The 26,053-nt window shown below is 49.1% G+C and overlaps 1 protein-coding gene across 1 annotated transcript; it reads right to left on the reverse strand.

The window, feature by feature from the left end:
- Window positions 1–1,869: 1,869 nt before the first annotated feature.
- Window positions 1,870–23,620, reverse strand: ZC3H4 (zinc finger CCCH-type containing 4). Its single transcript, XM_075260107.1, has 14 exons — window positions 23,259–23,620; window positions 13,784–13,994; window positions 13,551–13,661; window positions 12,593–12,803; window positions 11,131–11,276; window positions 10,669–10,759; window positions 10,308–10,423; window positions 9,610–9,711; window positions 8,755–8,868; window positions 8,518–8,625; window positions 7,641–8,419; window positions 7,325–7,545; window positions 5,516–5,752; window positions 1,870–5,181 (listed from the first exon to the last, which is right to left on the reverse strand). Exons 1-14 carry the CDS (start codon window positions 23,348–23,350, stop codon window positions 3,797–3,799), a joined length of 3,924 nt encoding a protein of 1,307 aa, XP_075116208.1. The 5' UTR covers window positions 23,351–23,620; the 3' UTR covers window positions 1,870–3,796.
- Window positions 23,621–26,053: the final 2,433 nt, after the last annotated feature.

The following is a 26,053-nucleotide window of genomic DNA, read 5'->3' on the forward strand; positions in this document are numbered from 1 at the left end:
CCCAGGACAAGCGGACCAAGCAGAGGGAGTCGGGGTTCTTCCGCCTGTCGGTGAGGAACCGTGAGCTGCGGCTCTATCTGGGGCGTGCCCAGGTGAAGGGGTCAGTCTGTAACCTGTAGGAAGACTTCCTGGGACGGCTCCAGGAGAAGGAGCGAAAATTATGAGGGTGCCCGGGGAGATACCTCGAAGTCGCCGACTGAGCAGCGATCTGGGAAGGCAGCCATACCAAAGTTTCAACTACCGACTGGTTAAGTCTGGTAAGGATGCCCATAGCTCGAGTGAGAGAGAACGCCCAATCTGTGTATAGCAGAACCAGAGAGGGGCCAGGAGGGTCCTGAACCAGCTGAGGCGGAAGGCAGAGAGAGAAGACAGCCTCAGACTGTCCGCAGGGAACATATAAGACGTGGCAGGTCCAGAAGGCACCAAGAGGTGTGATGGCACCTCACAAAAGGACATGGCGGAGGGGACCCAGGGAATTAGGGTTATCCCAGGAGGTTAGCCTACCAGACCAAAAGGAAGATGGCCTCTCACCAATTGCTGCACAGAGGATTGTCTGGAGATGAAGGGACCACAGGTGCGGAGTCTACCAGGAGCAGAGAAAATAACGGTGCGGAAAACTGTCCCAGTGCAAATCTGAGAATTAGGCCTCTCGCCTCAGGCATTGGCACGCAGAAATATTTCAGGACGGTCTGGGTGGATGCCGGGAGTCAGCCTCTGGCATAGACCTGAAATGAGTGGGCATAATTGCAGCCTAGTCCTGAGAAGCCGGAGACTTGCGTAAAATAACAGCTGGTAGCGATGTACCACTGGCCTGACGGAGAATAATGGAGTCCACGGAGGCCTGCCAGAAAGTCAGGGACCTCAGAAAATGGTACAAAAGGCCAGAGGGGGAGGTTCGAAGGATCCCCAAGGTAGAAGGGGGGGATGGGACACAGTAAGGGCGGCATTAGGCTCACAGAGCTGCTGGAGGATGGGGTCATCCTCTAAGAAGTCCCCATGGATCCCCAAGTGGTCAGAGATCCCCCTTATAATAATGGTCTCTGGAGGGGAGTAGGAGAACCCCCTAATAACTCTTCCTCAGACTGGGGAGGGGGGGCAGCAGGGTTTTCTGATACTCACCCTCTTATCTTTTTAATACATACCTCTCCGTCTGGCGATTTCAGGAGCCGCTGGGTCACCTCCTCGGAGGACCTCCACATGGAAGTGGGGTCACCAGCTGCAGCAAGTGGGGACAAGTAACCAGCGATGTGCTTAATCGAGCATTGCACCCCCAGGAGATAGGACTAGTGTGGGGGGCACGCTGAAGACCCCCCTGCAACTGAAGAATAAAATAAATACGACGTAAGAGAAAGCCCCGAGTCAGGTGGTGTCGGCCCCCTACAGATTGTCCAGAGGCAGAGCTTACAGGTTCGGTTTTTGGTTCTCCTAGCGGCCAGACTAACACCCACTGTGTCCCCCAGTGAGTTAGGCCAGAGAAAGGAGACATTTTCGGGAAAGGCTTTTTAACATCACTATTAGGATGACTAGGACAGGCCTGGGGCTGTGCATGGAAATATTTCGGAGTGGTGGTGCTTAATCCCCACAGCTGTGACCTCCTTTATTCTACCCATCTGTGGCACAAAACTCACCAACTAGGAAGGAGGATGGTAAATGCAACATATTTCAGCTGGACTAAAATAAGATGTATCGCCCATTGACGGGATACACGTCTAATGGTTGGGGGTCCCCAAGCTCAGCCATCTCCAGCAGCGGCTGAGCATGCTCACTACCGCTCTGTTCATACAGGAGTCTCGGACAGCCATTGTGGTATTCAGTCCCACACAAGATGGTGGTCACAATTTGTTCATGTTGCGCCCCCTTTGACCCCGTGAAATCACGAGCAGAGACAGATTAATACGAAAAATTCCATTTATTCTCTGCAGCAGTCATCCACGGCTATTTACACACAGACAAGGCATTGTTACTTATTAATACATCAACCATTGTGTCCCTAATACTTGTAGTGATGGCCTATACACATGATAGAGGGAAAGATTCGGATTAACCCTTTCTGCTCACCCTGATCCTGTACAGAGAGCTGTAAGAGACTGTCACTGATGGGGAGGTCAAGATGAAGAGTGCGGACACTCGTAACGGCCCATCATCATCTCCATCAACGTTCATTGACATGCGATATGGGAAAACAATTTGAGAAGATTCATAGAAAAAAAAACAACCCAAGATGGCGCCCGGAGGAGGTTAAATAAACAATTTACAATACTTGATGGCAAGCTGTATGGTTTGGATTATAAATACTTTATTTTTTTTGGTTTTCTCTACTTATTCCTCTTTGTAGAATATAGCACATACATAAATGTGGTATAAAAATGATATTTATATATATAAATATATATATATGTACAGTGGCGCATCTGTCGTATCCAGTCCGAGGCCTCTCACAATGCCGCAGGGTAGGACAGGTGAGAGAACATACCCAGCTTTCTGTACAGTATATTAGGAACTTAGCTGCCTGTTCACACAAGGTCGTGTGCGCTCAACACAACGGAGGAGGACTATACAGATTGGGATTCTACCTCTTATACAGAGGAGCCGTCACCTCTCCCGACATATTAAAGGGATTCTACCATTAAAACCTTTTTTTTGGGGATAAGACGTCGGAATAGGCTTTAGAAAAGCTATTCGTCTCTTACCTTTAGACGTGGTCTCCGCTGCGCCGTTCCTTAGAAATACAGTTTTTTACCGGTATGCAAATCAGTTCTCACAGCGATGGGGGCGTCCCCACTGCTGCCAGAGAATTGTCTCCAGCGCCGCCTCCTTCTTCTTCGTCCGCAGCATCATCTTCAATGTCTTCTTCCGATGCAGGCTCATAACGTCTAGGCCTCGGGCCTTGAACAGAGCAGACTGCGCAGGCGCACAGGAAAATGGCCACTAACAATACTGTGCAAGTGGCCATTTTCCTGTGGCCTGTGCGCATGCTCTGCCCAAGGCCCGAGGCCTAGAAGTTACGAGCCTGCGCCGGAAGAAGACATTGAAGATGATGCTGCGGACGAAGGAGGCGGCGGCACTGGAGACAATTTTCTGGCAGCGGTGGCGACACCCCCATCGCTGTTTGAGCGCTGGGACCCACCCCCGTTGCTGCGAGAGAACTAATTTGCATACTGGTAAAAACCTGTATTTCTAAGGAACGGCGCAGCGGAGACCACGTCTAAAGGTAAGAGACGAATAGCCTTTCTAAAAGCTATTCCGACGTCTTATCCACAAAAAAAAAAAAAAAAAAGAGGTTTTAATGGTGGAATCCCTTTAATAGTGCCATAAAACAGCTATTCCTGGAACAAATCTTGTGTCATCCATCAGTTATTCCTCCTGGTAATACAATAAAGACATTGACAACAAAGCGTCACCAATCCCTGAGTTAATGGGACGTGACCCTACATAGTGACGGGCCCCGCTGACAAGAGGAAAGGTAAGACCAGTCATCAATATAGCTATAGATTTCCCGGAAGAACAACAAGAGGAATAGCAGAATGGCGTTCTATTACACGGGCAGGTCAGAAGAGACAACGGGTCCTCTATAAGCTGCTTTGTTCTTAGAAGTATATACATACGTATAGGTCTATAGTCATAGAAGAAACTTTAAAATAATGTACAAAAAAGAAAGGATCAGTCACAACACAAGATACTGATTCATCATTAAAAACAGATCGCCCAGATTTTACATTGTGGGTTTATATACAGAAGGATTAACACAAGCGGTAGTGGGAGTATATAAAAGTATACAGGTGGTGTTAGTCGGCCACTACTGGCAGAATGGAGACGCTGTGGGATCAAACCCTTTAAAAACATCTTTCAAGGATCCGGCGTCCTGCTCACTTTCCTGCGTCGGGCTGTTGCCTGCGAAGGGGCTGCCGCTGCCTGACTTGGCGCCTTGTTTGACCAGGCCGTAGACAGGGGGTACGGGCAGGTTGTGGACAGCGGCCTGAGCGCCCTCGGCAGCAGTCTGTGTCTTAGGACGCGGACGGTTATAACTGTTATATCGGTCCGTGGCAGGTTCGGAGTTTGGTTTGTCGGCGTCGGGCTGGTCCAGTGCAGACTTGCGCACAAAGAGCGGCTCTTTTGATTTACTGGCGGATTTGTTCTCTGGTCCCTTTGAGGCCGTTTCACTAGGACTAGTCTCAGTGGACGTCTTGTTCCCTGTCCTGGGGTCGTACAGACTGATGTTGCTCAGGACATTACTCTGGCCGCTAGGTTTGCTTAACCCACCAGCAGTCAGCAGACGGGGATCATAGGGGGCAATTGTTGGGGTGCTTTCGGCAGGTGGTATTACTGGAAGGGGTTGGCTGGGCTCGGGTGGTCTTGGAGGCTCTGCTGATTTTTGCAGTCTTGGGTCAGAAGGTGGTTTGCGAGTTCGAGGATCACAAGGTTTCTCGGCTGGTGCAGGTGCAGGACTCGCTGTTACGGAAGCAGCATTGACGGTCTTCAGGATCCTCGACAACAGTTCGAAATCAGGGAGGCTGGAATTAGGTGCTGGTGCATCGGGCGCGGCTGCCCGCTGACGTGGGTCATTAGTAACTGAGGTGGCGGGACGGTTCAGTCGAGGATCATGCACTGGCATAGCCTGTAGAGCTGCTGGCACTGGGATGAAGTCCTGTTTAGGGACGGGCAGTGGGATAAGGTCCTCAGGACTCCACAAAACAGTCCTGGAAAAGCTCGGCTTGCTCAAACTGATATCCTTTTTGATGTGGCTGAATTGCTGTAATTGGCTTCGGGGGTCTCTCAATGTCTGCCCAGGGAGAGGGTCTAACGGGATATTAACAGTCTTATCCCGCAGAAGTCTCTCGGTTTCTTCCTCTTCGGCAGTTGCTTTACCAACTGGAGAGTCCTGCTTGGCCTGGGGCGTATGTCTGGCCATCCTTGGGTCAATGGGCCCAACCTCAGCTGGAGTGGAATCAATGGTTCGTGAAAGCCGAGGGTCCCGAGACAGGCGAGGGTCTGTGGGACGAATGGATGTGTTGGCCTGACTCTTTTGTAGACGGGGATCAACGGGACCCCCTGTGCCGGCGTCTCTTGCTGGGAGCTGCTGAGCGGTGCGGTTAGAAGACTGCTGCCGCAGGGTCTTGAGTATTGACGTCACACTACTCCCACCTTCCTCCTCATCGCTGGAATACCAGTTACCGGTATCACCTGGACAAAAACAGAAACCAGCAAAGATTAGTAAGTGAGGCAGGAAAACCGAGGGCCGGTGACGGTCATGAAACGTATCTGATAACCTGAATAGTGATACATCGCACAGTAACCACCCTCATCCATCGCAGTGTCAAGACATGAGATTTACTAAGGTGCAGTACCCTCAGTCTCCAGCAGGTGCCACAGTGCACCCATGTACTGGAGCAGGTGTCACAACTATGGGGGGGTGGGGGGGGGGGGGGTGGCAGGAATTGTTAGGGTGGCTTTTGGCCGTTTTCAGTTATACTGAGCTACGTCAGGTACAGGGACCTCACTTTAATAGTTTCATCACCTTCTTCATTGTCCTTCTCCAGGACGGAGCTTCCAGACGATCTTTTTGCTCGTTCTTCTTCTTGCTGCTTCTGCTGAATTCGCAGGAAGAGGGCACGCTGGGCCGAGGGCAAAAAGTCCGGGATATTTCCTTTGTTAAGAGAGGATGGCGCATCAGGATTATCTGTTCCCGGCTCCAGAGGTTGCTCGTGGTACTGTCGAGGGTCTTCCTGTATACCGCCAAAGTCTTCATAGACGCCTAAAAACAAAAGAAAGGAAAGACTGAGTAAAACTTCTGAGATCAGCAATTTCTCTCAACATGTCAAAGTCCCTGAGATCTGATGGCAGGTACCAAAATTATATAATAGCAAACAGCAGGATTCAAGCCAACCTCAGTATCGCACATCCCTTTAATGACGACAAGATTATATTTCAGCAAACACTGATCATTGTGGATATGCCAAGTAAGAAACGAACACCACCTGCAAAGTCATCTGCGGCAAGCACATTGTACAAGACGTCACCAGCTGTAACGTGACCTGGATCACTGGCTATGCTTAAAGGGATTCTACCATTAAAACTTTTTTTTTTGTGGATAAGACGTCGGAATAGCCTTTAGAAAAGCTATTCATCTCTTCCTCAGAAATACTGGTTTTTACCAGTATGCAAAAGTGATGGGGGCGTCCCCACCGCTGCCAGAGAAGGGTCTCCAAGCGCCGCCTCCTTCTTCGTCCACCGCCTCATGTTCCATGTCTTCTTCCGGCGCAGGCTTGTAACCTAGCAGAGCAGAGCAGACTGCGCAGGCCATGGGAAAATGGCCGCTAACAATGCTGTGCAAGCGGCCATTTTCCCGTGGCCTGTATGCCTGCGCAGTCTGCTCGAAGTTACGAGCCTGCGCCGGAACACATTGAAGATGACGCTGTGAACGAAGAAGGAGGCGGCGCTGGAGACACTTCTCTGGCAGCAGTGGGCCCGCCCCCATCGCTACGAGAGAACTCTTTTGCATACTGGTAAAAACCGGTATGTCTAAGGAACGGCGCGGCGGAGACCACGTCTAAAGTTAAGAGACAAATAGCCTTTCTAAAGCCTATTCCGACGTCTTATCCACAGAAAAAAAGGTTTTAATGGTAGAATCCATTTAAGGGCCCAATCACAAGGCGAAAAGTGAAGAGGAATTTGAGGCAGACTTCAATCTCACACTCCTCTCCACTATACGGCAGGCAGCAATGCAGAACTCAGACTTGGGTCCCACGACCACATGGAGCAGGACGCAGCTCCTCATCCAACACAATGACAGGCAGATTCAGGACAGAATTTAGCATTGAGGAGGGGCGGCATGATGGCCCAGTGGTTAGCTCAGTCGCCCAGTGGTTAGCACAGCAGCCTTGCAGCACTGTAGACCTGGGTTTGAATCCTGCCAAGGACAATATCTACGAGGAGTTTGTATGTTCTCCCCATGTTTGCGTGGATTTCCTCCCATTCTACAAAGACGTACTAATAGGGAAAATGTACATTGTAATCCCTATATGGGACAATCTACACTGAGGCAAACCCCAACTCCTCTGTGTGACTGTACCCTTCCTTAGGCACGTCCGAGTGATATAATGGGCCAAATCTTTATTTCTTGGAAACCTTAAGTTGATTTTTGGAGATAATCCATTTTAGGTAATAAACTGACCTAATAAAACTATGAAATGTGAATAAATGGACCAAACAGGGGTCTGTCGGCAGGTCATGTGACCATAAATCACCTCACAGTCCAAAAATTCTACAAGATGAACAATGAATTACAACCCAGCACAATACAGAAGTGGTTAGAAGCTTTACATACCGGCGTCTCCCATCATATTAGGGCCAATTTCCATACTGGGATCTGGAAAATATTCACCGTAGAAGTCTGGGGCCGGAGGCCCGTCACCGATCATCTCAGCGCCCTCTTCGGGTCCAAAAGGCATCATAGGGGGACCTTCCTCCATCCCCATTTCATGATGCATGGGGCCAGGAAACCTTTGTGGTGGTGGTCCTGGAGGCCCGCCCGGGGGACCAGGTGGTCTAAACAATAATATAATATAATATAACACACATACATACATACATAAAGGGGTCGATACATTAATCGATCTCACTGCTTATTTACTGTAACTCACCTAACGCCCAATTTGTGAGCCAGGTGAGCCGTGGGACGCACCACAATCTCAAAGAGAGAAGGGATTTTTCTTTGACACATCTGTGGATCCATAGGACCAGATCCGGGAGGACTTTCTGGCATTGGTTCCATTGGAAGACCTCCAGATCCTGGGCTTCCAAGCATTGGCATCCCAGGCCCATCCTGCATTGGGGGCATGACTGGACCTCCAGGTCCAACTGGAATAGGTGGCATGGGGCCTCCTTGGTAAGGATGCATGGGACCTCCTTGGTAAGGGGGAATTGGACCTTCAGGTGACAAGGGTTCACTAGGCACAATATGCATAGAGTGCATTGGGCCGCCTGACATTGGATCTTCAGGAACTGGAATACCAGACATAGGATCATCAAGTATGTGTCCGGCTGGCATAGGGCCGCCACTAGGCATGGGACCACAAAGAACCTGACCTCCAAGCACAGGACCTTCAAGTACTGGCCCAGATGGTCCTTCAAAATTGCTTCCTGATAAAGGACTTCCAGGCATTTGGATATCGGACACTGGTCCGCCAGGAATTGGCCCACCAGGAAGAGGGCCAGAGTTAGAGCCACCAGAGGTTGGTATGGGTGCACTAGGTGTAACAGACGTTGGGGACAATGGCTCACAAGGTCCAGAAGGAGCAGAAGGTGTTGGCAGGAGCCCGACTCCAGGGGGCGGTTTAGGGAGAGGATTTATGCCCTGCTTCTTCAGCTCCTCCACATCCTTCTCATCCTCTGCACCAGCTTCTGCATCTTCTGCCAACATCTGAGGAGATATAACAAACCATCAAGCACATCGTGAAGAAAACGGACTGGAAGACGACACAAAACCTTCCCCATTGTCCCCTGACTATTCCCTCTCACCCTATCGAGCAGCTCCTGGGTCTCATCTGTCAGGGAGTCGTGAGAGAACATACAGTCGTCACCATTAACACAGTTGCCTGTCGTGTGATAAACCTTACAAGGGAAGTCATGTGAGGAGAAATATTAAGGAAAACATCTCAATACAATGAAACCTATGGACACGGCTGGTATCACCCGACTCCTCATATCACAGTCATCTATGAGATTGGGACATACACGACCACATTTACAAAGGATATTGTGCATGTACGGACAGCTGTCTCCTCGGGCACAGTAACCCGTCATATAGAACTTGCAAAGACCTCGGCGTCTTGGGACTTCCACATCATGGCTGAAATTACAATGTTCCCCCTGCAAAAGACAGAAGATTAAAATCAGGAATCAAAACTTTTATTGCATTTAGAGAAACTGCGTTCAGAAATGAGATGGTCAAGTCTAGAGAAGAGCCAAACGGATTCAACCTGAATTTTCTAAAAGATTTAAGTTCATGTGTCATGATGAGACTGCAAAGGCCCGATCAGAGACCTGGAAGCCAGAAGGGGTAAGGGGAGGCGAGTGTAAGTGTCTGGCATTTGTCTGGGGCTCCACTTATGATAATCGGGGGGCTGAAGAGACCCCAGAGTATAATAATTTCACTTCTGGTTCAATCTGAACAAGTTTTGTCCAAATGTGAAAGAATAAGTAGCTCTCACAAATACATAACTGTATGGAACGGCTGACCCTATATGTGACCCTACGTATGAGCTGAGGATTCACTGTGTCTTTCTGCACCAATGGTGCAGGCTTCGATTTGTCGCACCCTCTCCTAACCCAGACCCTCTGACTGTCACCGACCCATCAGTTTTCATTTGGAGATTTTTGCTTTGCTTTATGGTAGTGACAGGCTCGGGACATAGTGACAGGCTCGCTGCAGTGATATACTGACATTCTCACAGTAGTGACAGCCTCACCATAGTGACAGGCTACTGATTGAACACATTGAGAATGTCAGTCTTTTAAGTAATAATAGAGAAGTGCACTAAGCTCAGGTAATTATTTAAAAAGACAAAAAGCCTGCAAAAAAAACAGGCGGGAAACAATGACTATACTCACCCAGGTACACCGGCCCTCCACAAAGTATTTACAGATGACTCTCCCCTTCTTGTCTTGCCGATGGTAAGATTTGTCATAGTCGTTCCTGTACATTCCTCCATCCTGCTCAAAAAAGACGACTGTGAGTACAGGCAGTATATACGGTCAGTCAAACTGCAGCCGTATCTAGCACTGGCGCTCAAGCTGACGTATCTGAACACACAACTCTCTACTCCATGACAAGCATCAGCTATAACAGCAGACGACCAATCTGGGTGCCAGTACTGTCTACAGGAGTCAAAAAGGATGGACCCAAGGATTTATAGTTTAGGGTGGTAGCATAATAATAATCCCAACTATAATGGTGACATCACTAATAATAGTGTATACTGGTACTAATGGTGATCCCAACTATAATGGCGAGACTACTGATAATAATCCCAACTATAATGGTGATATCACTAATAATAGTGTATACTGGTACTAATGGTGATCTCAACTATAATGGCGAGACTACTGATAATAATCCCAGCTATATTGGTGATATCACTAATAATAGTGGATACTGGTACTAACGGTAATCCCAGCTATATTGGTGATACCACTGATAATAGTGATATCTCTGATAATAGTGATACCAGGAGTGAACCTTAGGCTTTACGCCCGGTTCTTTACAATTACATTTGGCAAACTTAAAAAACAAAAAGTCTTCTGCTTACTCCGTCTTCTTCATAGTAGTCATCTTCGTCACCTTTCCCTCTACCTCTTCCTCTCCCGCGAATCATGCCTTTAAATCCTCGTCCACGCAGTCCCCGACCACGGGCCCTATAGTATCCTGAAGCAGAACACACCAAAGTGACTAAATACAGATAATCTTTACCTTTTGCTATTAAGAGCTTATTAGACTGGGTGATATTTCTGATGCTGAGAACGTGCCCATCCCCCAAGCACATGGGATAGAGCGAGGGTTCCCCGATCCTTCCTCAGAATCGTGGGGAACGAGCGCTGGAACGAGTGTTTGTTCCTGAGCATTTGTCGAACTAATAAGGCCTTTAGATCTATGGACCGGTTAAGCCTCACCTCTGCCTCGGCCTTCTTTAGACTTGCGATATTGGCTCAGCTCTTTGGAGTAGTCGTCATACTCTTCGTCACCCATCTCCTCATCACCGTACTGGAAACACATTAATAGATAAAAAAAAAAAACAGCACATTAAAGAAGAACCCTGCAGGGGAAACACTACCCAAGTGAAAATTAAAATTGTTAGAGAATATTCCTGCAAGCAGACGATTTCAATATAAAATAGGCAGAAACCCTTTGGACCCATTATAGGCTATAGGGTCTGCAGATTCCCACGGGTAACCGAGGTGCCAGTGGGGTAAATGCCCGCGATCGGTGCGGGCATTAGCGCATGTATAAAACAGCAGACACCGGGCACTGATGATGGCCGCCATAGTTAAACACTGGAAGGGGTTAATGGCCATTGCTATGGAGTCTCAGCCTTACACCGCGTATAAGCATTGTCACCGTACCATGTCACTTACCTCCATTTCTTCGTCATACATCTCCTCCTCATCTTGGTTCTCTTCTCCTGAGTAGCCTCTTCCTCGGCCCCTGCTCCTGTAGCCTCCTCTCCCCCGGATCAGGCCTCGTCCTCGACCTCGTAACATTCTAATCCTTCCTCTCATTCCTTGGACAGAAACAATGTCCTGGAGTTATTTTCCGTGATATATAATGCTACAAGCATCACACTATAGTAGGAAAGTATTAAAGGAATTCTACCATTAAAAACTTTTTTTTTCTGCCTATCACGTCGGAACAGCGTTAAGAGAGGTTATTACTCTCCTACCTTTAGATGTCTTCTCCGCCCTGCCGTTTGGTTAAAATCCCATTTTCCGTAGGTATGCAAATGAGTTCTCTCGCAGCACTGGGGGCGTCCCCAATGCTGTGAGAGAACTCTCCAGCGCCACCTCCATCTTCTTCTGGAATGGGGACTTGACGCATCTTCTTCTGGAGGTTGGCTTCAAACTTCTAGGCCTCGGGCAAAGCCAACTGCGCGTGCCTGCCGGCCACATGAGGATGGCCGCTTACAATACTGTGTAAGCGGTCATTTTTCTTGTGGCCGTGGGCATGCGCAGTCGGCTTTGCCCTAGGCCTAGAAGTTTGAAGCCAACCCCCAGAAGAAGATGCGTCAAGTCCCCATTCCAGAAGAAGATGGAGGTGGCGCTGGAGAGTTCTCTCGCAGCATTGGGGGCCACTCAGTGGAAAACAGGATTTTAACCGAACGGCGGGGCGGAGAAGATATCTAAAGGTAGGAGAGGAATAACCTTTCTTAAGACTATTCCGACGTGATAGGAAGAAAAAAAAAAAAAAATTAATGGTAGAATCCCTTTAAGGATTTTAATATCTTATAGGACAGACATCTATAGAGGTTTACTGACTGAGGGGGCATGGTGCTCTGCTATACAATAAGCCTCTTACACCTGAGTGCTGGGAGTGACAATAGTTTCACCTCAGTATCTGAATATTGAGGACCTACCCAAGCAATAGATCAAGTCCTAAAACCCCTCGAAAACAACCTCCACACCATAACTGGATGATAAGAGCCTGACTGTCCTAGTGTATACAACAGCCTGTATAATGTCCTTACTGCCAGAGTCAGGCTTGTCTCAGGATTACTACGTACATCAGTCACATACATCAATGACAACATATATAGGACAGCAGATATCTGGATCTTACTGGGCGAGGTCAGATCACAGACAAGGCCTAGACAAGTTGCAACTTTGAAGATATGAAGAGATTTTCATGTTTGTAACACTATAAGGAGTTTTCTACGCCAGGCTTGGTAGTATATTCTCTTCCGTTTTAGACTAACTTGTTCCCTTTGCACACGACTAGTCTGGAGTCCCATACTGAGTGTGGTTATCCAGTGGTCAATGTCACTCATATATATATATATATATATATATATATATATATATATAGTGCAGACTGGTTCCTCACCTCTACCACGATGGCTGCCCTCTTTAGCTCTACGATACTGATTGAGCTCCTTGGCAAAATCATCATAATCTTCTTTTCCCATTTCCTCCCCTTCATCTTCTTCGTACTCGCCGTACTGGTCGTTTTCGTAGTCGTCGTACATGCCATAGTTCTTGCTGTCCATGCTGTGGTAGCTCTTTTTAGAAGGTGGGGCATTATGTGGTGGATACGGCTGATGTGGAGAAAATAGGACATTTACATGGAACAGCGAGAAAAGCAGCAGCGGCCGGTGACACATTCACGGTGACAGGAGTGCAAAGAATAGACCAGCCCTGCAAGCCGCCACTCACGTCCCGACATAGCAAATAGAAAACACTTACAAGAGTCAAAAACCGGGGGGCACTCACCAGCTCAGGTGAGTGCCCCCCCCCCCATTTTTTTTTGAGTGTTCTAGGTGTGCAGTTATAGATCTCCGCAGTAAAAGTGACGACATTGGACGTTTTCTGAAACAAGAAGGTTCTAACTCCAAAAGGCATCACTTATATTAAAGTATAAACAACCCGGCCCATTCACCGATTTATTTAACAATTATAACTTTCTAAACTTCAAGACGGATTTTCCGAAAAACAGGTTGTGTGGAGACAGAAGCCTTGTAATCTACCGCAGCGAACAGCAGATATCCCAAGTCCAAGCTACACACATACACTGTGCCAAGCTTACACCTATGGCAGCGCGACACATACACCGCGCGCACTCTATACGGCCTCTAGAGAATAAAAGCTGCGACTAACTCCCACTGAAAAGAATAAGACGTTTTTGAGGCAGATTTTGAGGTCAATATCAGTCCGGCAGGGGGAGAACTCTTCACATCCCTAGCACGTGGCTATGTGAAGCGTTCGGGGCACTCGGCCTATTACTGCGACCCAAGAAATAGACGGGAAGAGGAAAATGTGAGACAAGACAGATCGCTGGCACTCACCGGATGGTACGACGGGCTGTATTCTCTGTATTTGCGGTGACTCTTTTCACTAGGACTAAAGTCGGAGTCATCACTGTAGTCGGAATAGTCGTCACTAGAGGATGTATGGCGCTGACAAGGGGGGAAAAGAAAACGCATCACACATGTGTAACACTGCTCAGCCCGCATGATAATCACCCGCACCAGTCTGCACCCTGTCCATGCGGCGCTCATTGTCTTACGTTTCTATTTACCTTGTGCTTTGACTTTCTTTTTTTCTTTGCTCTTCGCTTCTCTTTTTCCTTCCTGCGTTTCCTTTTCATTTTGCGGTGCGACTTTTCGTCTTCATTTTCGCTGTGATGTTTTTCCTCTTTCTCCTTTGGAGCCGCAGGCTCGGAGGTTTCATGGCTAGCATCCTCTCCCCCATCGTCTTCAAGCTCACCCTCTTCCAACTCACCATCCTCCCTATAATAGAAGAAGACAGAAGAGTTCAAGGTGCTGCGCGTGCTCACCATCACCAGGCCAAGCAAGTCCAAGGCTTGTGTATTAGCAAATATCAGGTCTAGAGCCCATTCCATCATGGCGGTACTGTAAGACTCCCCATTGACGACCCATCCCATCATGGCTGCACTGTAAGACTTGCCATACACGTCACACCCCGTCATGGGGGTACTGTAAGACTTCCCATAGACGTCCCATCCCATCATGGCGGTACTGTAAACTCTATGTCTCCCCTCGTCTTTCCTTAACCTGCTTTCCCTTTCTTCAATAAGTCACATGGCCACAATGTGACCTCTCTTTTTAAGCACACATTGCTATGTAAACCCTCAGATACTACTGACAGCGACCATGTGCCTCCCCCTCCTCATATATCTGCTCCCGATACCCCCACGTCAGGATAACATTACCATTCCTTAGTATTATGAGCAGGGGTTGGTGCTGTTTTACTAGGACAAGGGGTCGCATCTTCACAGTCTAAGGTCCTGGAAGGAGCATATTAGGTGGCAGAGGGTGACTAATGGGGGGGGGGGGGGAGTTTGGATGAAGGCACCTACTCCAGGACAGGTGATATGCAGTATAGCAGTATACCGCCTGACACATCAGAGCACATGAAATCTGCAAAAATAATACTACTAATATTAGGGGTTATCCCAAGACTGACTCGTACCCCCTGTCACAGGAGAGGTCTTAAGTGTCTGATCTGCCCCTTACAATATGACACTCGGGGTCCATGGTCTGTATGGGGTTGCCGCTCCGGTTACACTATATGGAGGAATTTGATGAAGACCAGTGTGACGCCAGTCTTTATATGCAGCTCTGCCGGCCCGTGTGCCTAGAGCCGTATCTACACCAATGTTCTGGCATTAATAATAATAATCTCTGCTGCTTTTTTGGGGAAAGTGGTGTGGGCGGCATAAAACAAATTTTATCACACATTTTATATTACAAATGATGTTTTAAAACTTGCAGAGCAGAGGTGGGGACCCATGGGTGTCAGAGAAGATGGGGACACGTGATGGGGGGGGGGGGTCTCAGAAGGGACCCAGAATCATCCACTCATCACGATAGTGGCCACCATCAGCCCCAATACTGATCTGATATGGCTTACAAATACTAATAAAACCCCATTTGCTTTGTGCAGCCACTTTCTCATGTACAGGGAGGGATCACGTTATTCACGTTAGAGGCATCGGGCGATTAAAAAAGTAATTAACCCCTTAAAGGGGTTGCCCAGGATCTTAATATAATTAATACTGACGACCTATACTCCGGATTGGGGCAGATCGGGGTCCCTGGAAGTGTCTCTGCTACCAATATAAGTAAATGGTAGCTCCAGGCGCCACCATGACAGCGAAGGAGCAGAAGATCTATATACTGTACAGACAGGACTGGCTCTGACTATATACCTTATTGGGGTGTCAACGATGCTGGACAAAGTGGTAATCCAATAACAATGTGTAGTCAGACCCCCCCCCAACCATGAATACAGGGGTCACCACATCTCATATTCTGTGATCAGAGGACCCGCAGCCTCATATACCAGACCCCCTCCCCTCAAACTGGAGTTACAAGGCCAAAACACGGACTCCTTCATGAAAGGCCGACAGCAGATGGAAAGATCCTCTAATTCAGTCAGTGACATCTATGCTGGTCTGTCCATTGTTCTGGTCCATCAGTGATCTAGAACAATGAATGGCAGACGCTAATAGAGCCTGATGACCCCACAATGGACTACAATGGGGTCTGTTAAGGTCGAGACTTTGGCGCAGATATGAAATATCAATAATATTATTAGAACATCCATCATTGTATCATTAAGGTTTTACTGAGAAGTCGGAGTCGGGAACTTTTTTCTGACTCCACCACCCAGGGGCCTCAAATATATCCAAGTCTTCGGGTATAAACAGGGGGCGCTATTGCAACCGCTGCTCATCTGCTTTGTCCTGATCTCTCAGGAGCGTTGGAGAAACGCCATTCAATTAGGGGAAAATTAAGCAAATGGTTGGGCCCTGAGTGAGGGCGACATTAGAACCTATTAGTGACGGTATAAGAATCCTACAGAGAGCGACGTCTCCCCGGGATCGCTGCGCTTTATTCCTACAAAACGAGATTACAGGCACAGGTCGGCTGCATCATGTAATCCTTACTGTACATGCCCCGAATACTAAAACGGGCTGGGACACAACTACCAGACACCAAATCACAGGGACTGGAAGGACAAAAAGGAAGAACTGCCGGGTCTCATACAAAACGTTCAGCACAGGGTAGAGATATAACAGCACACAAGACGTCAGCTACTCGGACCGACACAGGCCATGCTGGGAGCTGGAGTTGGGCAATAGCTGGCTATAGAAACGTTTCAGCAAATGTTAAAACCAAAACTATCGTTTATGAGGCGCGAACCGGGAGCAGAGGCAGAAACCTGGCCATAAGACTTCAGGATTGGCGTGGCGGCGGCCGGCTCTGCCCACGTTCAGCAAGTTTATTACATTTCCAAAAGTAGGAGTGTCCTCAGCACTGGAAAGACTCCAGCACACTCAGGGTTAAAGCACAAATCTGCGCGACAACTTACCCCCCCCCTCCCCCAACCATTAACTAAGGACACCCAAGACAAAACCAATGGCCATCTGTACTGCAGACTGTTCTGCCAAAATCAAGACACCCCCCAGAGCTCTTCAAGGGGGGGGGGGTCAGACGTTCCTATACACCAGAGCGGGGTCAGCCCTTCCTATACACAGCCGGGCCCTAGCGGAGTCAACCCTTCCTATACACAGCCGGGCCCTAGCGGGGTCAGACCTTCCTATACACAGCCGGGCCCTAGCAGGGTCAGACCTTCCTATACACCAGAGTGGGGTCAGACCTTCCTATACACCAGAGCGGGGTCAGACCTTCCTATACACAGCCGGGCCCTAGTGGAGTCAGACCTTCCTATGCACCAGAGTGGGGTCAGACCTTCCTATACACAGCCGGGCCCTAGTGGGGTCAGACCTTCCTATACACAGCCGGGCCCTATTGGGGTCAGACCTTCCTATACACCAGAGTGGGGTCAGACCTTCCTATACACAAGAGCGGGATCAGACGTTCCTATACACCAGAGCGGGGTCAGACCTTCCTATACACCAGAGCGGGGTCAGACCTTCCTATACACAGCCGGGCCCTAGCGGAGTCAGACCTTCCTATGCACCAGAGTGGGGTCAGACCTTCCTATACACAGCCGGGCCCTAGCGGAGTCAGACCTTCCTATGCACCAGAGTGGGGTCAGACCTTCCTATACACAGCCGGGCCCTAGCGGAGTCAGACCTTCCTATGCACCAGAGTGGGGTCAGACCTTCCTATACACAGTCGGGCCCTATTGGGGTCAGACCTTCCTATACACCAGAGTGGGGTCAGACCTTCCTATACACAAGAGCGGGATCAGACGTTCCTATACACCAGAGCGGGGTCAGACCTTCCTATACACCAGAGCGGGGTCAGACCTTCCTATACACAGCCGGGCCCTAGCGGAGTCAGACCTTCCTATGCACCAGAGTGGGGTCAGACCTTCCTATACACAGCCGGGCCCTAGCGGAGTCAGACCTTCCTATACACCAGAGTGGGGTCAGACCTTCCTATACACCAGAGTGGGGTCAGACCTTCCTATACACCAGAGTGGGGTCAGACCTTCCTATACACCAGAGCGGGGTCAGACCTTCCTATACACCAGAGCGGGGTCAGACCTTCCTATACACCAGAGCGGGGTCAGACCTTCCTATACACCAGAGCGGGGTCAGACCTTCCTATACACAGCCGGGCCCTAGCGGGGTCAGACCTTCCTATGCACCAGAGTGGGGTCAGACCTTCCTATACACAGCCGGGCCCTAGCAGGGTCAGACCTTCCTATACACAAGAGCGGGATCAGACGTTCCTATACACCAGAGCGGGGTCAGACCTTCCTATACACCAGAGCGGGGTCAGACCTTCCTATACACAAGAGTGGGATCAGACGTTCCTATACACCAGAGTGGGGTCAGACCTTCCTATACACAGCCGGGCCCTAGCAGGGTCAGACCTTCCTATACACAGCCGGGCCCTAGCGGAGTCAGACCTTCCTATACACAGCCGGGCCCTAGCGGGGTCAGACCTTCCTATGCACCAGAGTGGGGTCAGACCTTCCTATACACCAGAGTGGGGTCAGACCTTCCTATACACAAGAGCAGGGTCAGACGTTCCTATACACCAGAGTGGGGTCAGACGTTCCTATACACCAGAGTGGGGTCAGACGTTCCTATACACAGCCGGGCCCTAGAAACCCTTTTATTTCACCTCAGTAATATACAGACATGCAATATAACAGGACACGGCAGGCGCTGCCCATGTGCTCAGGACTAAGGACAATGTGTCACTGGCTGCTGACAGAAGACATGGCAGTTTGGGGAGACGTCTTATACTCACATCCTCAGTATCACAAGAATAACAAATAGGGGGTTTAGCAACTTCTTGATATTCCTGGAATGAGGGAAAAGGAGAAAGGGGCTCTGAAAAGTTACACCAGAAGGGAAATAGTTAAAAAAAAAAAAAAAAAAAAAAGCACAATGGGGGTTCAAGGGAAAGTAAGGTGATGAGAGCAGGAGCTACAGGATTGGGCAATGGCGAGGTCAGATATTTGGGGGGTGTTTGTTGCTATATGTATATATAATAATGCTGCAGCTCGGAAGGAGGGAGAGGCGGGGTCAAAGGGCGGGCGGCAGGGGCGAGGCAAATGCAAGTCACTAAAATGGAGGGTGGGTGGAGGAAGAGGCGAGAGCTGCCAGCCATGGCCAGACAAGGCCCTTCCCCCACACGCTGCCATTTTACAAACACAGAAGTCAGCGAGGACGGGATTAACCCCTCGTGAGCACGAAGGACCGAAAACAAGAATCCAATACAAAGTTCTGCATTAGGCTTTTCAATGAGCCCAAACCTTCACCTACAATACATGGCCCGATGACTGCAACGCTCCATACCTGGAGAAAATACTAATACTAATATAGATATATAATACCGTATACCTGTAAGAAACCGATAAGCAGCATATCATATGAGGCTACAAATGACTATGGAGAGGTCACACACACAAGCAGATATGTCTAAGCAAAGGGCACGACAAAACCCTCCCCGAACCCTGCACAAAAATGTCAGACAACTAGAATATCCTACCCCGGACACACGAGGACACGCACCAGCTTACCCCGGACACGCGTGGACATACATCAGCCTGCCCCGGACACACGTGGACATGCACCAGCCTACCCCAGACACGCGTGGACATGCAGCGGCCTGCTCCGAACAAGCGCCACCCTACTCCGGACACACGCGGACACGCACCACCCTGTAAAATTGACAGAAAACTGCCCTGTATGAGCCCAAACACCCCAATATCAGGCCACACAAATGGGGTACATGATGATAAATCATGATGATAAACCCTGTTTTGGCCAATGGCTCTCTCCTTTTCCTTATCAACAGCCAAGTGTGCAAGTGTTCTCAATAGGGACAGGAGATAAAATGTGAATCTCAGGCAGTAGCTGGACACAAAATGATGGGGCATGTTACAATTCAAGTGCCAAGCGGCACATCCATGTGATCTGAGCTGCAGTATAGGTGCCCGGCGGCACATCCATGTGATCTGAGCTGCAGTATAGGTGCCCAGCAGCACATCCATGTGATCTGATCTGCAGTATAGGTGCCCGGCGGCACATCCATGTGATCTGAGCTGCAGTACAGGTGCTCGGTGGCACATCCATGTGATCTGAGCTGCAGTATAGGTGCCCGGCGGCACATCCATGTGATCTGAGCTGCAGTATAAGTGCTTGGCAGCCACTACACAACGGACAGAGGTTTCTGCTTCCGGCCCCGTATTGTGTATCAGACGGGCTCTGTACATGACCCTCGGCCCAGTCAATGCTATAAAGCGGCCTACACTATAGACACCAACTGTATCAGATAGCAATGGTGCACCTCATTGCATCAGAAGGGTTAAACAACTGGGACTAAACACCGTTAAAATCAGAAAAACTTAAAACCCAAAGTCTAATAATCAGAATAACAGATCCCAAAAGCTGGACAAGGAACACGCCAAGAAAGTGGACACCGTTTTAGCAGACGTATTAGCATCTCTATGGACAGCTCTCAAAGTTCAGTCCCAACGCTGTGAGACCCCCTCTATCGCCTCCAAGCCCAGGTCCGTACCCTCTGCGGCCTGTTATATACACCCAGCCCTCCGTATCGCACCCGGAGGGGGCTTATTCAACCAACTAAAAGCCACCGACACATAAAGCCAAACTGAAATAACCCAGAAGATTTAGTGCTCAGTAAACGGGCCAGGCCCTGGAAAAGCTGGGTAATAATTCAGCAGAAGACCCAGCTTTTCCAGGAACACTCATAGCTAGGACACAATGCAGACAAATATTTACTGGTGGGGATTATGTGGAGCTCCCTGAGCCATAGGAGGATGTTTACACACTAACTTGGGGCTGATCTGCACCATTCACCATCAGGGACCCGTAAAGGCAGAAATCCATCTTAATCATCTGCCCTATAGGTAACGATCCTAATATACAGTCAGAGCTCTGTGGAGGGAGCGCAAGTCTTCCTACCTCCTGGGGCGACACTCTGACTTTGGGTCACATGACTAAGCACGCTCTACTCCGGAGTCGGTGGTCCCCCGAATCAGCGTGTCGGGGGTTATTAGTCAGGTTACTGACATGGCCATATAATATCTGTATCCTCCATATAATACTCCGGGAGGACCTCGTCTTACTCTTGCGCCGTTTCTCTGTGATTCCTCCTACAAATGTAAAGACCCTGTGACCTCTGGAGGTGACCCCTGAGGACGTCGCTGCTCATGGACAAGGCCAAACTATAAACTAGTAACTCAAGTTATCACTTATACATCTGAAGGAGGAACAACATGGAGGTGGAAGAAAAGATGCGGCAGGATTGGACTCACTAAGTCAGACGTGTCCGGAGAGAGGAGACGACTCACAACAGACCCAAAGAAAAGCCGCCGCTCATTGTAGTGATGCCGCCGCCGCGCTAATAAGAGACATCACTAGTGGTCAGTGACCAGCGAGGCGCAGCTTTACCCTAAAGTCACATGAGCAAGATTTACCTGTGAAATTATTGGACAGTATACAGGGAGAGGACTCCAAGCAGTATATAGTTATATATATGGTATTAGAAGCCCCCCCCCCACACTGATATATACTGTCCTGTACTATAATCACTACAGGACAGTATACAGGAGAGGACTCCAAGCAGTGTATAGTTATATATGGTATTAGCAGCCCCCCCCAGTGATATATACTGCCCTGTACTATAATCACTACAGGACAGTATACAGGAGAGGACTCCAAGCAGTATATAGTTATATCTGATATCAGGAGCCCTCTCCTGTATACTGTTCTGTAGTGATTATAGTACAGGACAGTATAGATCACTGGGGGGGGGGGCTCCTAATATCATATATAACTATATACTGCTAGGAGTACTCTCCTGTATACCGTCCTGCAGAGATTATAGTACAGGACAGTATATATCACTGGGGAGGGGGGGGCTCCTAATATCATATATAACTATATACTGCTAGGAGTACTCTCCTGTATACCGTCCTGCAGAGATTATAGTACAGGACAGTATATATCACTGGGGAGGGGGGGGCTCCTAATATCATATATAACTATATACTGCTAGGAGTACTCTCCTGTATACCGTCCTGCAGAGATTATAGTACAGGACAGTATATATCACTGGGGAGGGGGGGGCTCCTAATATCATATATAACTATATACTGCTAGGAGTACTCTCCTGTATACCGTCCTGCAGAGATTATAGTACAGGACAGTATATATCACTGGGGAGGGGGGGGCTCCTAATATCATATATAACTATATACTGCTAGGAGTACTCTCCTGTATACCGTCCTGCAGAGATTATAGTACAGGACAGTATATATCACTGGGGAGGGGGGGGCTCCTAATATCATATATAACTATATACTGCTAGGAGTACTCTCCTGTATACCGTCCTGCAGAGATTATAGTACAGGACAGTATATATCACTGGGGTCTCCTAATACAATATACAATTATATACTGCTCGGAGTCCTCTCCTGTATACCGTCCTGCAGTGATTATAGTACAGGACAGTATATATATATAACTATATACTCCTAGGAGTTTCTCTCCCGGCATAGGGTGCAGGTTGTAAACCAGGCAGAACATGGGCTGAGATTTATGGGTGAAACCCAGTGGTGTGAACGTGGCTTTACACATCACATACGTGGTCTAGGCCTGTGACCCTCTCATGCCCATATAGGGGGCTCTACGTGCCCTGTGAGGGGTGTAAGCTATCCCCCAGTCAGCTGCTGCAGCACACACATCTGTCACTCCGAAATCACAGAATCAGGGGCCATAGAGGGACATGGGAAGTACAACAGGTCCCAGCACAAATCCTCCCGTATACACCAAGCAATAAGAATAAGACAATGTGCTCACAAATTCTCTCCTATACATGGCTCAGGGCTGCCGCCTGCAACAGTGTGGAAAATAACATTTAAAGGGGGTCTCTTCCCTTACTGCTCTTGGAAGACGGGCCCCTGGGATCCCTAGGTACACTCAGATATAGCATTGGATCCACAAACAGCAACAGGAGAGAAGATCAGAAGCGGCGCCATCTCTGCCCAAAGGCTGTGTGTGGTACTGCAGTCCTGTACACTTCATAAAGCTAGACTGCAATATTAGGCACAACCTATAGACACATATGGCGACATAAATCGGGGGCAACTCTACAAAACAATCCCCCTTGTAGCACCTCAGCGGCGCAGACTTTCCATTATTGACATTAACAGCATTGAATACAACACAAACATAGGACACAACATAGCCCCAAATATTAACCCCCCCCCCCCCCCTTATATAACAACTAATATTACATATAAGATAACATTACGGCACGGTGGGTGGGCTTCAGGGGGTTAACCGGTGAGGGGGGGCAGGAGGGTCTCCTCTTACTGATCCCACTGATGACATCACGGTGGATTATGACATAAGAGCAGCTATAGAGTCACCTATAGAATACAGAGAGGGCTCAGGAAGAGGAGACAGGACCCCCCAAAGCTGCTCAGGACCCCCCTCAGCCCAGCCCAGCCCCCACTCCAGACCTGTGGACACAAGGGTTACTCTAGACACACAGACTCTGTTGTTACTCGACCTTTCGGCGGGGAGGAAGAGGAGGTTGTGTTCACTTTCATGGTTTGATGTTGGGGAGGAGGATTGATGGACACTGGTGCCCTCCACGGCCATTACACACCATTAAGTGTCTGGGCACGACTTAATGTCACTTGGCTACATCACATGAGTCCACGTGTGGTTTGACTGTAACACGGCGGCCCCTCTATAGGCTACTACTGCGGCGCCTCTATAGACTTTGGCCTCGGGTGAGGTGATATGGCGGGTGGGGAGGTGGTTGCGGGGGGCACAGGTGGGGTTTTGGGGTGCTAGTCCCTGGGAGAAGGTGATTCCGTGTATCGTGGCGCAGTGAGAAGAATACAGACTCAAGATGGCGGCCGCGCAGGACTGGGAGGAGGCGGCTCTGCCGGTGACATCACAAAGCCAACCGAGGCCGTTTGCCGAAGATGACGCAAGCTTCGTTTATTTCCGGAGAGTGGGCGCGGGCTGGGGAGAGAGCGCGCTGATTGGTCAGTCTTGTATCGGGTTGGAAAGCAACCAATCGGATAGAGCTATGAGGGGGGGAGCCGATCCAGATGATTAGTGGCGGGGGAGGAGTTAGGATGACGTCATGGCGCGAAGCATTAGGGGAGTTGTAGTTTGCAAGTCTATGGCGGAAGGTCGTGTGTGACTGAGCCTGTTACACCTGTTGGATTAGTGGCGGCTCAAAATGGCGTCGTAGTCAGCTGAGCTTATGTCTAATAATAACCTACGGCCTAAATCCCTCAATAAAACCTCCTGTAATAAGTTTAATGCACAAGATACTGAGGAAGACAATATGGCCTCGCACCAGCACACACTAGACAACGACAGGCTTAGCTTAGTCCCCTGGGCTGTCGGGATGGACGTTGCGGCCGTTGTATGAAGGCCTAAGGCTGGTCTTACACGACCGTAGTGGTTTTTGCGGATCCGCAACACAAATTTCACTTTAAAAATTAATTCCGCAGACATCCGCAAAGTGCGGCCACAACGTTCCGTGTGTATCAGTATTATGCGGATCCGCAAAAACAAAACACACATGTTGACATCCGCAATTAGGGATATACACTGATGTATGTTCAGTGTATATCCGCAAAAATGCACGCGCCCATAGACTTCTATTGGACGTGCCGTGCCCTAAAAGCACGGCCATTACGGACATGCGGTATACTGTCCGGACCACGGTTGCGGCGCGCCACACCACTGACAAAATCTACGGTCGTGTAAGAGGCCTCATAGAAAACTATGGGACCGTAAATGGTCCGCAATTTTGAACCCGCAATTGCGGACCATTTGCAGTGCAAAACTACAGTCGTGTAAGACCAGCCTAAGACTGTGTTCGTATGACCCAAAATGTTCTCAGCCATCTTACAACCATTTCATGGATTTGTCTGAATGGAGGAAACAGATGAAGATACGACATGGCCTACATTGTGACAGTCCGAGATCTTTTGTCAGTTGTGTCACTAGACTCCATTCACTTCCATTGTATAGAAAGACGGCCATTTCTGTCCTCGGGCGGGTTCAGATACCACTAGAAAGCCGTCAACTGGCTCCCTCAGCACTCCCTTGGCTTTCCCGTCATGTGCCCCGGGCCAGAGATATCGCTGCCGGTCAGAGGGTAGATCCTTACCCATGATGCTAACCTGTAAGGAACGTCATGGCTGGGAGCGCCCCCTCTGACAGTACAGGGCTATGGACAGAACTATCAGGAGGGACCTTCCTTGCAGACCAGCTAGGCCAGGGGTCTCAAACTTGCAGCCCACGGGCCAACTGCGGCCCGCGGGACGATAGTTTGCGGCCCCCGCGCAGCTGCCTGCATATCCCACTATGTCCCTTTAGTGTTTTACTTAAACTTTCCTCCGATCACTCCCCCGCTCTTATAACAGCAATAGAAAGTGAGGGGTGATCGGTGAAAAGCTAGTACTACTGAAGTTTAAAACTCAAGGACCTGTGTGTGACGTTAGATGTCACGTGACTAGGGAGGTGTGTATTAGTGTGCTGGCCGGAAGATGAAGAGATGTAGTACTGAGAGGAATGTGAGATGCAGAGTGGAGTGTGTGTGTGTCAGTAACTTAGGGGCAGAGATGGAGGGGGGGGACATGAAACTGGGGCCACAGATGGAAGGGGAACATGAAACTAGGGGCAGAGATGAGGGGAAGCATGAAGATAAGGCAGATGGAGGGGGATATGAAATTGGGGCAGATAAGGGGAACATGAAACTGGGGGCAGATGGAGGGGGCACATGAAACTGGGGCTGATGGAGGGACGACATGAAACTGGAGACAGATGGAGGGAGGACATAAATTGGGGCAAATGAAGGGGGATATCAAACTGGGGGAGAAATGGTGTGGGGAGATGAAATTGGGGGTAGATGAAGGGGGGCACTTAAACTGGGGACAACTGGAGGGGGCAGTAAACCGTGGGAGTAGCTGGAGGGGGACCTGTCTGCCTCTAGTTGTCTCCAGTTTATTGTCACCGTCCAGCTACCCCTACGGTTTAATGTCTGCGTCTAGCCTCCCGAGTTTAATCTCCCCTTCTAGTTGCCCCCAGTTTAATGTCCCACTTCAGCTGCCATTAATTTATTGCCCCCCTCCAACTACCCCCACTGTTTTATGTCCCCCTCCAGCTGCCCCAGTTTCATGTCCCCTTTAGTTTCCCCCAGTTTAAACTGGGGCACCAGGAGAGGGACTTAATACCGTGGGACAGTTGGAAGGGAACATTGTGGGGACATATAATGTACGGGTGACTGTAGGAGGATTATACTGTGTAGGGGCACATGAAAAATTAATAAGAATG

The sequence above is a fragment of the Leptodactylus fuscus genome, chromosome 11 (assembly GCF_031893055.1).
Source record: "Leptodactylus fuscus isolate aLepFus1 chromosome 11, aLepFus1.hap2, whole genome shotgun sequence".
Taxonomy (NCBI): domain Eukaryota; kingdom Metazoa; phylum Chordata; class Amphibia; order Anura; family Leptodactylidae; genus Leptodactylus; species Leptodactylus fuscus.

What these genes read in the sequence shown, in the direction of transcription:
- ZC3H4 (XM_075260107.1), bottom strand. Translation starts at nt 23,350, where the DNA reads ATGGCCGTGGAGGGCACCAGTGTCCATCAATCCTCCTCCCCAACATCA. An exon ending in CTCTTCCTCCCCGCCGAAAG is followed by an intron (nt 13,995 to 23,258) that starts GTCGAGTAACAA and finishes CTTCTATTATAG; the next exon opens with GGAGGATGGTGAGTTGGAAG. An exon ending in GGAGAAGGACAATGAAGAAG is followed by an intron (nt 5,182 to 5,515) that starts GTGATGAAACTA and finishes GTTTTTGTCCAG; the next exon opens with GTGATACCGGTAACTGGTAT.